This window comes from Xiphias gladius, chromosome 4 (assembly GCF_016859285.1).
Source record: "Xiphias gladius isolate SHS-SW01 ecotype Sanya breed wild chromosome 4, ASM1685928v1, whole genome shotgun sequence".
NCBI classification, from domain to species: domain Eukaryota; kingdom Metazoa; phylum Chordata; class Actinopteri; order Istiophoriformes; family Xiphiidae; genus Xiphias; species Xiphias gladius.
The window spans coordinates 18,058,453-18,073,861 of record NC_053403.1 but is presented as its reverse complement, the minus strand read 5'-3'; the positions used below and the strand labels follow the sequence as shown (position 1 = coordinate 18,073,861).

At 37.4% G+C, this 15,409-nt stretch overlaps 1 protein-coding gene across 1 annotated transcript; it reads left to right on the top strand.

Annotated features, from left to right (window-relative positions):
* The first annotated feature begins 352 nt into the window (after positions 1 to 352).
* opn8a (opsin 8, group member a) lies at positions 353 to 15,409 on the top strand. Its single transcript, XM_040126014.1, has 4 exons — positions 353 to 425; positions 6,274 to 6,567; positions 10,803 to 11,128; positions 15,017 to 15,409. Exons 1-4 carry the CDS (start codon positions 353 to 355, stop codon positions 15,407 to 15,409), a joined length of 1,086 nt encoding a protein of 361 aa, XP_039981948.1.

Here is a 15,409-nt window from a genome sequence, read left to right as displayed (position 1 = left end):
TGTGTGTGTGTGTGTGTGAAAGAGTCTCGGTCTGGGTGTCCATATATGCAATTGTGTATATGTTAGTGTGGCTTGCGTATGTAGCAGGGTGGGGGGGTTCCTGCCAATAATTTTTCTTGTACTGTACAGTAAATTGTCCATGTGTGGGTTTTTAGTCCCTGTGTAATAGGTGTTAGATGCTGCATCGCATAGGAGGAATATGAGGGCTGACAGAAGAGACAGGACACAATATGCACAGTCTTTTAAAAATTCAATTCAGGTAGATTTGAGACAAGACTTTAAGACGTGTTAAAGGTGTTTTTTGTTCTCCTCGAAGTAATTAATGTTTGTTTTTACCACTGACTGGACAAATATGGATGAAAAATACATGTCCAAACTGTCACCTACTGTTGATTTTTGGGCAGGGATGTACCTGGTGATAATTGGTAAGTACATTACTTACTTGTTTCATTCTCACATTGTATTGACAGTAGCGGGAATCTAAAATGTTGAGCTTGCATAGATTTATTTTAGGATTCTCTTCCAAATGGCATGAAGTTAAAACCTATTATTGACTAATGAAAATTAAGCACTTTAATAAGTTTATGAGGGAGATTCTTGGTTTGCTTGCCCTTGTCATTGGAGGTCAAAAGACATAATCAGGATGCATGATTTCCGTTCAGTTCAAACTGCCTGTTTTGGTCTTATGAGCTCCCCATTTTTTGCATACAATATTATTTGTTTGATTTGCGTTACATTCTGTTCCTTTGACTTCAAAACTGAAAAGAAACCAGGCCATTGTGGGGTGATCAGGGGTAAAATAAGGATTACCTGTCACTGAGGATATATGTTCATTCAGCAGCTGGATTCATCCAAAATATCCATGCAGTTGAGATAAATGTACCAAAGATGCTAAAATTTGCATAAATCAATATTTTTGATATTTAAACTAAATCAAGTAACTCAAATTATACTGTATGTTTGATATGGAAGAGTGCACATAGCGTCAGCTCTATGGAACCTTTGAGCTTCTTTAAGCACATTGCTTTAGTTTTACAGCCTGCACACAACACAAATGAATGAATTATAAGATAAATGAATGAACATATACATACACACACACACACACACACACACACACACACACACACACACACACACACACACACACACACACACACACACACACACACACACACACATGTATATATATATATATATATATATATATACACATATATGTATATGTGTGTGTGTGTGTGTGTGTGTGTGTGTGTGTGTGTGTGTGTGTGTGTGTGTGTGTGTGTGTGTGTGTGTATGTATGTGTGTTTCATGCCACACAAAATGCTCTTGTTAAACCTAAATTCAGCTGGAAGTCAACTTGCTAACTTAACTTTCTGTATTACCACTAACTGCAGCAATCCCTACTACAAATCACAATCACTACAGGTGGTAGCCTACCATCTGTATTAACAGCGAACCCCCACCACCACCAGCCCAAGCCCTCACGGTCACACACTATATTTCAAAATGACATTTTATTTTCCTTCAAATCAGGAAAGAAGTCCCATACATTATAGTCTTGTCTTAAGAGGCAGGTTTTCTGACTGCAATTAACCTTTGGACCAGGTAATTACATATTTTCAATTGCTTGAAGTCCACATGCCCAAATAAATTAATGTACAGCCAAGGACTACATAAAAAGCTTGTATCCTTTAACAATAAATTACACATCAAACTTCCAACTGTGAAGGAAATTTACTGTTTCATTTCATTTTTCAAAAATAATTACTTGCATGTGTTCGTCAGGAATTTTAATGCAGATGTATTTTATGTTGTCATACCACTCATGTTATCCAAGATAAAGCCACATTCTGTGCAGCTGCTGCTTCAGACCATGGATGTATTTAGGAGAACTTTAGTTTTAGAGGGTTTAGGGAGCTAAGAGCACTGGCAAATTTTTGTTCTAATTCAAGCACTGATAGAGAGGCAAATATAAATCGCAAAATGTAAAAAGTTTTTATGCTAAATTGCCACTATACTGTACTGTGAAATGACAAAACATTATTAAAAACTGGACTGCAATGCTATGGAAAATAAATATTTAGAAAAGCAGTTTAACATGCTAATATTGATCACTGAACACTGGCACTTACATTGATATTTGTGTATGACTATTCTCAGATACTACGAATAAAGCAAGTGATAAATAAATATCCAATATATAAAATAAACTCATGTAACTACTTGCAAAATATTAACAAAATATCACAAAATATTAACTGGCTTCCATTTAAATATACTGTATTATTCTAACCCATATATTTATAGAAATATACTTGACTAACAGTACACTAACAGTACTCTCTCAGTACAGCAAATATTGAGATAACATAACCTACACATTTCAATAACAGCTAGCTACCTCATATTTTACCTTCAAGGTACCTTATCACTGACTGGTTAATCCATGGGAAGTGAAGTTAGTACTTGAAAAAGCTTGCTAGCTACATAACCCTATTACTTAACAATACAAAAACATGCTAAAAGACCAATTGTTTCCTAAGAAGGTGTAGACATTGATCCAACTCACTAATAAACATAAAACATTAATGAGAGGGCCTCATGCCTTAAAATGGGAGTATTTTATGGTAACAAATCACAACACAGACTTTTCTCAGAGAGTTTGTAGTCCCTAAAGGTTGTGGTTTTTCCCAAGCAGCTGAGAAGCTATGCGCTCCCCCTACCGGAGGTAAATCTGGTAAACACACTCTACAGTTGTTGCCAACCACTATTTTGAAAATAGATAAGGGTCATTCCATACCAATTCAGCTAGGGCCAACCAGTTCACATCATGGATTTTCTTGAAACAAAACCATGTAAAAACTTCTATTAAATTCATGGGACCTTGCAAAATCCTATAGCTCTACTCCGACTACTTTTTAGTCATGAATTTCTGAAGTTTTGCACTTGGAGCTAAATATCATCCATTCTTTGATTCTTTGTAAGCCTCACCAATTTCTTATTTTTTACTGGATTGGGTTGAAATTTATTCTGAACATTCAAGAAAGCCTAGGGATAATTTGCAACATGTATTCATGTAAATAGTTACTCAAATAGCCCAATACACATATATTATTTTGCAATTTCAAACTTTTCTTCCTGTACATGTTGTAAGCTCCATTGCTTTCTCTGTATTTATGATCCTCAGTGAGCGACTCTGTTTGCTGTTGGGATACAAGTTGAATGGCCCACAACACTGTTTATGAAGAAAGCTATATTTCACCAAAAAGTATTTCAGGGGATGCAAACAAACTGTGCCATCCTCTATCAAGTCAGAAAATCCACTTCTCACCTTCAGTAGTTCCTTTTCTGTTCCCAACTCAGCCAAATTCAGTGTGTGTGTGTGTGTGTGTGTGCGCGTGTGTGCGTGTATTGGTCAGTGTGTATGTTTGTATGTGTGTGATTAAAGTACACTATGGCACTACAGAATGTCAGTGTCCTCCCCACCAGTGTAAATGCGTTTTACTCTTGATCCCAATCAGAAGCTACGAGACAGCAGTTGCTTTTGATGACTGATGTTCATTCCCAGTGCCTAGAGATAACTGATCCTGACTCTTAATGCAACTTCCTGAGTGTTGTTTTCCATACAACTATGAGAGCCTCTTCCCTGCCTGGAGAATCTCAATTTAAATCACACTGATGAATCTGTGCAGCTCATTCATCACATAGTGTGACACACCCATACACACGCAGCACCCAATCATTCACACACTCTAGAATTAGCCCCAGTCCCCAGTAATCCACCAGTGAACATGACAATAGCCTTCAAGTGCAGAGATATGGAATTAAAATCCAATACAGATCTCAACATTTACAAATAAATGGGGTGGTACGTTATGATTGTTAATACACATTTCCTGCATTAATTATTTCTTAGTTGATGTCCTTATTCTGTTGGAGTTGTCTATCACGGTACATTTGGTTTCCATTGCTTTTAGAGGACATTTCATCACCCATTAATGAATGTAAAATTGTATAAATGTAATAATATATATTACATACATTTTAGTTCAGTATATGTCATAAGTCAAAATGTTAGACACTTAAACGTAAATGCTTGAAAGAAAAATATCATGAGGAGATATGATAAAGCCCAGGAATCCAGGTGTTGAGCAACAATTATGTTGCAAAACCTCATGAAAAAAACATGAACTTCTGAACAGAGGAGGAATGTTTCCTGTCCAGTGGACTGGCTTCATATGAATAGCATTCACATTGTCCATCCACTGAAAATCTCATCTATTCTTCCCACTTACCCATATGGACAAGTGCTTTAGAACTTCTCACTTCTTGAGAAATGTGACAGATGCATAATAGCAAACAGTACTTTACTGTATGTAGAGTCCATAAAAACAATCAGTAAAAATATCCAGATAAAAGAATACCGTATCAACTCAGAAGATGGAGTAAGATTAAAAATAGAGCTGCAGACTTGTCTACCGAAATTTGATATTATAAACTCTAGATTGTCTGAGGTTACATCAAAAATCTCAAATACTGCTGTACTGTAGAGTAGATCTTTCAGGACTCCAGCAATAAAATGCTGTCACTGTATTTGTTATCTGTGTGTGCAAGGGTGTTTTCACAGTACTGCCTGTGGCACTATTTCCTACAGTACAACAGCTGGCTCTGTGAGAGATTCTTTTAGATTAGCTATGATGACAAAATTATTTGAGGAGCTAAATGTCTCTGCAAAAATTTCACTGCATGGATCTCACATTCAACATGCAAAAGAAATATTTTCAATAAAGATTCTTCATTTCAGCAATTACCGTCAAGGTTGGTGGCTCAAAGCACTTGTTTAGGTATAAAATCATCGGAAATCTGCTGATAGAAAAGTATGCACTCAGGTAATGTATTATTATTGTGATGACATAAACTTCATGAATAAGGTATCAATGCAGACCACTTGTGTCAAGGTTAAACCGGGAGAAAAAACTCCATGATCACTACTGAAGGACAAAAATCTCACATGCTTTTTCACAGATTAAAAGGACTATTTAGAAAATAAACACGTACCAGCACAATATTGCATGCTGTATGAATCAAATTTCCATAAGCTTATGTAAGAGAGAGGTATTATGTAAAACAGGTTGAACCCAAAAAAAACATCGAGCAATCTCTCTAATGGAATAGAACTTAGCAGTAATTTTGTAATTAATGGTCGAATATTTTTTCTATTTTTTAGAATCCCATGCACTGAAAGCACTTTGCTGCACAGTAATTAAAGAAATAATTTTTCAATTTTCAATTAAACAATTGTGGGCAGTTTATACTCTATGTTCCCATATAGCTGAATCACATGCACTCCTCAACAGCCCTGGTACATATACAAGAGACATACTGTATAATGAGGCTAGACAATTTTCCAATGAGCTGAACATCAGTGTTTCATAGTCAGAACTTCAGCTCACATGGTTAATGCTATATTAATGGTCTCTCACATAGCAGTCAATAGTCTAGAACAGAACTCCTGCTAAAACCACCATATATTGTTCTTACAATTCAGTTTTTGTACAAATTAAACAAAACAAAAAAACATGTAATATGTTGATCACTAAGTTTCATAGGAGCTGATACAGGCAGACTTTGTAACCTTAGTGAGAACCAGGCTAGCCATTTCTACATGTTAGCAGTCTTTGTGCTAAATTAAGCTAACTGGGTGCTGCTGTAGCTTCATAATTACTGTACAGATGTGGGAGTGGTATCGATGCCCCCATTTGCCCTCTCGACAAGAAAGCAAATAAGTATATTTCCCAAAAATATTTCTTTAATGGTGTTGCTCTAAAATTAGAATTGTAGTCAAATGTAGAGATTGAGATCAATGTGAACAGCAAAACTATACAGATGTTATTATACAATAGCCTGTCTTGTATGTGATGTGTGTGCAATTGATGCTCATGATTGTTGGTATTGAGATCAGATATGAATGCTGTGCAGCATTCACATAGAATGCAGATTGGTGAGTGTGGGAGAGAAAATCTTTTGTTTCCCAAGTTATCAGTGGCTTTCTATACCCCCTCAAAACCCTTTTTCACTAGAGCTCCATCTGTTCCCACTGAAGCATCCAATTTGACCCAGGGTGGTTCTTTTGATGACACTACTTATTGGCATTCATTAATGGGTGAGGGCATGCGAATCTCCCTGCAGGGATAAGTTATAATTGATAGAGGGTTATTTTGTGATTAAATTTTTATTTTATCTCAGTCCTTTTCTCATTGTTTCCTGCAGCCATCCTGTCTATCTTGGGGAATGCAGCAGTCCTGGTCAGCACAGCCCGTCGCCTCACACTGCTCAAAGCTCCCGAGCTGCTGACAGTGAACTTAGCAGTAACAGACATCGGCATGGCCCTCAGCATGTATCCTCTGTCCATTGCTTCAGCTTTTAACCATGCCTGGATTGGAGGCGACACCTCTTGCATCTATTATGGCCTGATGGGCATGATCTTCAGTGTAACCAGCATCATGACTTTGGCTGTGATGGGGATGGTCAGGTACCTGGTAACAGGAAGTCCACCCAAGACAGGTAGTGTAATCTCAGATGGGATTTGAGGGAGATCAGAGCAGTTAAACCTAAATTCTTAATGTTTTAGGGCTCATTTGTTTCTGGACCCAAACACAAACACAGACAACTAGGTTGAAAGAAAAAGTGGGTTTTATTGTAGAATAAAAGCGGTTATGTGGAGCGGTTATGGTGGTGGAGATGGGAAGCAGGCTGAGGCAGAGGGCAGGCAGGCAGATGAGTGAGAAAGCCAGCTGCAAGCTGAAGTGGCATGGGCAGATGAGGAGACACAATGGGGAAGAGGACACATGAAATCCTGAACACAGAAGAACATAGTCTGGTCATTCCATGTCAAATCAGATAAAGTGGTTGCAGCAGTGTCCCAGATAGATCAAACCTTGTCTATATCATTAATGGGACCCTAAACTAAGGCCTGTAAAATATTTCTTTTTTTTCTTTTTTTTTTTATTGTTTTTTTTTTTTGCCCTTGATATTATTTCATTTTTATTGCCCCAAAAATGTCATGTCTGGGAAGCCATGTTCAGGCATTAATATCTTGACAAGCCTTGTTCCTAACTTTGTAGGATGGAAGACAAACATGTTTTCTGTATGCAAAAACAATTAAAAGCCTGTATTGTATACCATTTTATTTTTATAGGGCCCTAGATTTTGAAAAAAGTGCAAAATTATTAAACACTGATATTGAGGGTAGTACAAACCTACATTTTCTATAATGAGGCCCTGATATTGACGATAACTTTTAGTATAATGAGCCTACTTAAAACATGTATTTCTTTACTCAAAAATCAATATTTCAGAAGCTGGGACACACACAAGCAGAGCTAATAAGGTAAGACCCTGCTTCATTATGGACATTTTTTCCTAGAGATAGAACATGTGTATTTATCTGTGAAGGGAACATGGAAGGACATTGGCACTTTATACTCTAAATGACCATACATTTAGCTATTTCCACATACATTTTCAGGTTCCTTCTAGCTACTATACACACCATTTTGGTATGTGTATTTGAAAATCAGGAAATATACAGAATCAATAGGCACACGTTACAAACCTGTAATGGTTCAGTCATACTTAGAACATGTTTGTCTTCCATCCTACAAAGTTTGACGAGGCCAGGTATAACGCCTGTCAAGATATTAACTCCCAAACATGGCTTCCTGGATAAGGAGAGACAGTGCTGCACCGCTTTCCACTTTCCTGGATTCTGTTGGATTTGACATTGAATGACCCAGTAGTAACAGACACAAGGAAACACAAGAAAAACTTGAGTATTATTATTATTATTATTGTTGTTGTTGTTGTTGTTGTTGTTGTTGTTGTTGTTGTTGTTGTTGTTGTTGTTGTTGTTGTTGTTGTGCCACAGAAATTAGCAGACCAACCTAGCAACAAGTGGGTAAAGAGCTAGGTTTTTGTACTGGTGGGTTGATGAGCTGATTAAAGACAGGTATGGAGGTGAAGCAAGAGCCAGGAGAGGGAGAGCCACGCCCACACACACACACACACACACACACACACACACACACAATACTAATGCAGATTATAATTACTAACAATCACTTCATGACACATTTTGCTTCGTCCACAGGACTGGATTTATAAAAGCTAGAGGTAATTACACAATATGATGTCAGCGGTAGCAGAGTGTGGAAAAAAGGTTTCAATATTTATAGCTTTTTTGTTGAAGCAGCAAGGAGGTGGAGGCAGAAGCGAGATAGGGAAAACAGGGAAACACAAGAGAAAACTGGAGTCACAGACGGAACTTTGAAAAATTGAATACCGTTTGGCATTAAGAAATCAATATTGTAAGAAAGCAGTCAATCTTGTCAAAGGTTGCAGGGGTTTAACTCTGATGTAAAGCTGGACATCACATGGTGTAGAAAGCCTTTCAGTTTTCGGAGCCCAATCTATTACCCACAAACCTTTTGAATTACTATCTTTAGTAATCCTTGCCAGTGTATTGACAAGGATTATTGATGAGACTGAACAAATTACATGCCACAGTCGAAAGTAATTTAATAATCAGGACCTTAGCTAATTGATCTTTACAACTATTATTTATTGATCTGCGAAAGTTTGACTGACTCCCAGTTGAATTTTGGTTTAGATCATTGAACAAGCCCACATTTTTGGGGGTGGGGGTGGGGTTGGGGGGTTGTGGGAGTGGTGGGGGCAGGGCGTGCCTGCTAGCCACTCCCAAAAGTTATGTAAATACTGTGAATTGTTGCAATTAAACAATTTTTCAGCCATAATTACACTTGTAGAGTATATACTGCATGATTTTTATGATGATAAATGAAGATAAATAAAGCTAAACCCGAATTATTTTTGAAAACATGTCAGTTCTTACAAGTAATTAAGTGGCTGAACATCTGCAGACTAGTGGTCTAGCACAAAAATCTTGCCCCCATACATTTGTAGTCTCGGTGTGCCCCCTTCCCCTTTTAACCACGTGCATCTGTAGTGATGTAGTGAAAGGAAGTGTTTATTGTGCATTTAGGAAAGTCTGCACAGTCTGAAATCTCAACATATTTCAGCTCTCCTCAAAATATGTTACATACAGAGAGAGTGTTTACTGTATCCAGGTTTGATAACACCAAAGAAGCACTGAAAAAAGCATTAGTGGATCACAATAGTGTTATCAAAACACCTCCAGAGATGGTTTGAGATCCTGACATTCATTAAGTCTTGTAAAACCACATAAGTTGACCTTCATTCCCTCACCTAATGCACAGTCGTTCACCTTCAATATGATGCTGTCCATAATATACACTATGTAGCGTGAAGATTATTTCCTTTGTGAGCTTTTACGATCTGGAAATCATAAAAGCAACTGAATAAAATGAAATCAAAAACCACACTTAAGGCTTTTCATAATAATTGACACAACAGGGAATAATGCAAAAGAACAGTCAGTGCCAGCCTGCACTTCGTCAGAAATAGTATGGAGAAATAGCTGGATTTATATCTGACTGCAGAGGGTAATTTTCTAGCTATACGTGTAAATCGATGTTGTTAGCTAAAACATCCACTGGTATTACTCACAAATATTGCCCTGATCTGCTGGTGATTGAGCGCTCCTAGCTTTATCTAATACAGTGATTTATGTAATAAGTGTCCTGGGTAAGAAGTATGTGAATTTAGTTAGCTGAGCAGTCAACAAAACTAATATAGAGAGTTTGGAGAGGTATTTCTTGTATAACTGGAACTTAGGGTTAGTTCAGGCAGAGCACTAAAGTCACACTTGCATTAGCTTGCATTAGCATTAGCTGATAGGCGTCAGTTGTTTCATTCATGCTTCACAATCACTGGCTCAGTCATCAGCTAACTAATAACTAACTAACCGATAACTTCCAATTATATTCATACAGGCATTATAACCAAGCCCACTATCCCTAAGAATTACATCCATATTGGACAGTTTCCCATCTCGCAATTTAAGATGGAATTATACTTGCGCAAAGTGAGCGCTCAGATACATTTGCATGGCTGTTTCTTTTATACTTGTATGTGGTATGTTTATATTCGTTTTTGACCACTTGCCAAGAAGAGTGTTATCAACCAATCAAGTTACTTGACACGCAGGTCTTCACAATGTGTTATTGAGATTTGGGAGGTGTGCATGTCAACTCTTCTGTAACCCTCTGCAACCTACAGTTTACCATAACATTTTTCACTGCAAAGGTCCTTGGAGACATTCACTTACCCTTTCCAAGAAACATAATTTCAGCATTAAGTGTTTTAGTTGCTTAACAATACCTTAACTGTAATTGATTTGCCATAACCACAATCTACTTAACTATGCAATGCAAGGAGATTGTAGAAAGCATGAATTTGAAAAAATTGGCACTTGATGTAAGAAAATGTTGGCATTATAATACATATTCCATGTTTGTGTGACGATTAGCTCCCCAAGAATCCTCATTCTTTGAGAGCTCACTCAAAGACCAGAACCTATTCCACCAAATAGGTCAAATCAGTTCTTTGATATGTGTCTTACTGAACTATAATAGTTCTGCTCCACTATCATTTGCAGACCCCTCACTTACATGCGGTGCCATTGAAAGGGGGTAATAAACACAATTGTTGATGACAGTATTTGCTGCTTATGCTTTATGGTGCAAAAGCCATATAACAGGAGTTAGCATATAGTGCCAAGTAGTACAGTATCTATACAAATCACAATAAAGCCATATAGTTGACATACTAAACTGAATTTAAAATCTGTCTCTGCACAGGTATGACGTTCCAGAGGCGAACTGTCAGTATTGTGATTAGTGGGATCTGGCTGTATGCTGGCCTGTGGGCCTTGTTTCCTCTGCTTGGCTGGGGTAGCTACGGGCCGGAGCCATTTGGACTTGCCTGCTCGATAGACTGGACCGGCTATGGGGAGTCCCTAAACCACTCCACCTTCATCATGACTCTGTCTGTACTCTGTACATTCCTCCCCTGTCTGGTCATTATCTTCACCTATGTTGGTATTGCCTGGAAGCTGCACAAGGCCTATCAATCCATCCAGAGCAATGATCTTCAATATGGCAATATTGAGAAGAAAATCACTCTTGTAAGTATAAGACAATCAATGCTGTATTGACTCTACCATTTCAATTTTCTTTCACTGATTAGAACAATCTCATGAGACAAGAAATCTCACAAAACCTAATTTTTGAAATGCAAATTGTGATTAAAAGCTTGTAGTCACTGTAATTTTAAGAGAATAGGCATCTATCAAAACAGTACAACATTCTTTAGAGAGGCAAGCAAGGAAACAGTAGTAATTAAATCAGATGAAATTTACAGGAAAAGCCAGTTAAAAAAATTACAGTATTGTACAATAATAAAAATTTCAAACCAGTCCCATCAAACTGAAATAAATCGCAACGTGAAATAACAAAGCAAAAGAAATAGGTATGAAAACACAATAGAAAGATAAGCTAGAACACTTTAACATTTTCACTTTTGCTTTTTTTCTTCATATTTGTACCAACCAAAATGAAACAGCATGCACTGTAAATTTTTATTCTATATCAATCAAAACTCCCCATGAATAAATCTCGTAGCTGGGAGAAATGTCTCAGCCGCAGCACTGTTCATTTTATACTGTCAAGTGGAGACATACATTTTGAAAATACCGTCAATATCCAGTCTGTTTTATGTTCCTTAATGTTTTATTTTATGATTTTCACAAAACTGAATCTTTATAGACATCACATTAAACTATAAGGGTGTATCATTTGTCATTAACTGTAGTCATGTACAGGGTATATCGCAGCAAAGCATATTATAGAATAGGTATATAGGCATATCTATTTGCTTTACATAAACGTAAATGTGATATCTGAGCAGGCAGAAACGCTCTGACAACATTGACCCAATCTAGTGAGTACACAGTAGATAATGATTTTGCTTTGTCTCTTCCCCCTCCTCCTCACACTTGAAGCAGCTTTAGAAACACAACAGAGGGAAAATGCAAATTAAAACATAGCTTTGCATGAGAGGGCCCCTTGGAAAGTTACTCACAGGATAAGGCTGACTTTATTCAGTATTTTTCTAATTGCAAGTGTAAATGCGCTAAGCTGGACACCCCTGAGAGGAGCTATTTAAACAACCTCTTGATTCTGCATTGTGTTTCATTGGGTGGAGGAATGACGGGCAGGAGGCCAGTGCTGCTGTTTATTACATGGGTAGGAACAGATTTTATGTGCTGGTCAGTCATACAGTTGGCTTGCCACAGGCTGTCAGTGACAGCACTCTTTAAAAGATCAACAAGTTATTTTAGCACAACAGCTTGAACTAGTTGACCATTAGTTTAGTTTAGCTGGAAACAACTAGACTTGTCTATCAGTATCTCTAGATTTTGTTATATCTTCCGGCAGCAACCAGAATCTTGTCTTCGCTAATGGAAGAAAAGAGCCATGATTTTTGTCATTTAATTATATCTATAGTTTTTGGACAACAACAGAGGCCTATGGCACAGAGGAAAAGTTACATCCGGTTTTGGATACACACACAGGACTTAATAGTTGGATAAAGTCCTTGTTGGTGTTGGTCTTTCATGGGATTCGTTGCTAATAGAGGAATCCAGAATATCACCAAATTTATCCACAAATTTATTTATACCCCTAACACCTCTAGCATTGTCAAGTGGTAGAAAGTAGTTTTAAGACTTTACCTACACCAACTACACATTAATCAACAGCACTGTGCTACTGAAAAAACATTTCATTATAGATCGTTCATGTGAGTACCACTCCACTTCAGTGACAGGTAATCAGTGAAGCTATTACTATTTCACAGTCATTCTTAAAACTGAATTAGAAGGTTGTGGCTGTCAAAATGCAGGGGCGAAGCTGCATAGATGCAAAATAAATCAGTCAACCTAAAATTGATTTTGAAAGTGTTTTTTTTTGTAGCAGATTAAAATATTAAGCCAAAACTCCTTTGATTTTGACCATAAATCTATGGTTAAACTTTGTTCAAGCTGCAGGGAATTTTACTGCAGGAAAGTAAGGAGGAATTGATATCATTAATTTTCACTTTGTTCTAACAGAAAAATGCATTTTTTTTTACATTCCATGTCAGTCAGCTAGAACTGAATTTAACATTTTCCATAGATCAGAGATGTGGATTCATCAGTGTTGCCTGATTGGCAACTCTATCTTTTCACTTAAAGAAAAGCAGGTCATTTGAATAAAGAAAATGGATGCCTTTTATTTGTCTGTTTCACTCTATGGCTCTTCTCCCCAGAAAACTTGAGGTGTTTAATGAATTCAGTGTTTCACTCGAATCTTAACAGGACTATTTTATTGCTACCCTGCTGCTCCCTGTGCCACCTCAAAGTTATGTAACAGCAGCTGGAAAGTACTGTACTGTGCGTCATTTTTAAGTGGATAGAAGAGCACTCTTTTTAAGCCTTTATCCTTTTATTAGTAATGAAATTTAGTTTGTAACACTTAAAATAAAGTCTGGTATGTTTTGAACAGAACAGTTGCTCATTGTTCATCATATGGAAAATTTTCTAAAAAAAAAATCTCTATATTCAGAGAGAGTTACATTGGGGTCCAAAAGTCTGAGAACACTTTCCCAAAAGCTCTCTCAGACTTTTGCACCACACTGTATGTTTTTGTCATTTGGATTGTTAGTCAAGTGTGTAAAATGTGATGTGTTGCATAAAGCCCCATTCATACAAATAACTGACAGATTAATCTAATTCGTTTAAATATTTCACACTGGCTTGCAATTCATAGTCACATGGGAATTACTAATTTGATCTTTTTATCACTTTGATGATGACTTTGATGATGATGATGTGGAATGTTCAAATATTCTTTGCAAAGTTTGATGAAGAATTGGGGAGTAGAAATTTTCAGAAGATAGCCAATAAACCTGTCCCTGTGCTGTTTTGTCCTACCCAGGTAGCAGAGGAAACACAAGGATTTCAAATAACCATCACTTGTGCTGAAAGGTAGATTTGCTAATGCAGACTAACATACTGACAAAGAATATTGAACAAAATCAGCATACAGGTCATTGAATATGATGATAAAAATTTTCCCCGTGTATTGTATCACTCCAGTATTTTATGCATTGCTTGGCTACAGTACATCCATCACCATTATGATGAACACTCACCATAAAACCCTTTCCATCAGTGTTTTATGACCTCCACCAAAGAGGTTATTTTTTTCAAACGTGTCTATTTGTTGGTTTGTTTGGTGGAGAGATGGGGCATGGGCCAGGAAAGAACCCCTAAATTTTTGTGCGGATATGGTTGCCTTGGCAAAGTATGCACTCTACTAATTGCAGTCTAGTTCTTTGATGTGATACAACAACTTTTGTCTGATATTAGGATGCTCCTTGCTTTCAGGCTCTAAAACATTTCATTTGGATCATCAAATACTTTTATTTTACCAGTGCTTTAAACAAATAGTTTAAAGAAATTGAGCCAGCAGCCAGTTAGCTGCTAAGACAGGAAACAGGGGGAAAGAGCTAGCCTGACTCTGTCCAAAAATTTTTACACTTTTTTGAACAGATTAAACAAAAGCAACATAACGTGATAATAGGTAAGCTTTAAATATTTTTCTTGTTACCATTGTACAGAAATACACACAGCCAGGCTAGCTGTTTTCCTCTGTTTCCAGTCTTTCTGCTAAGCTTAGTTAGCTGGCTGCTGGTTGTAGCTTCATATTTATCGTAAAGATATGAGAGTGGTATCAATCTCCTCATCTAATTCTTAGCAAAGAAGTTAAATGACAAACCATTCTTTTAAATGATTTCTCAAATCAGCAACTGGCTGGTTTTTAAATTATTTTTTCCTCTCCTCTCTTTCTCTTTTCTTACCAACCCTCTTGACTCCTTTGCTGGACTAACATCTTCCACACACCTCTCTACTTTATTCCTTTTTTTCCCTCCCCACCGTCCCCTGTTCTTTCTTCTGCTCTCCTTATTTCAGATGGCTGTGATGATCAGCTTAGGTTTCCTACTTGCCTGGACCCCCTATGTGGCTGTCAGCTTCTGGAGCATGTTTCACTCCCAGGAGCAGGGCCACATGACTCCTTTGATCACCCTGTTACCCTGCCTCTTTGCTAAGAGCTCCACTGTATACAACCCCTTCATATATTTCATTTTCCGGCGTACCTCAAGACAAGAGCTCGTGCGCCTACAGAGATTGGTGTTTTGTTGTTTTCATCAGGCAAGTTTGCCTACGGAAGGGGTAAAGATGGAAGGCAAAATGGTTAAGGGGTCTGACTGCGCCATTTCTGGAGATGGGATGAATGCAACCTGTGTGGGTCTGATGGGAACTCCTGTCAGACATTCTGGAAGTGAGATAATGACTGTGGACTAA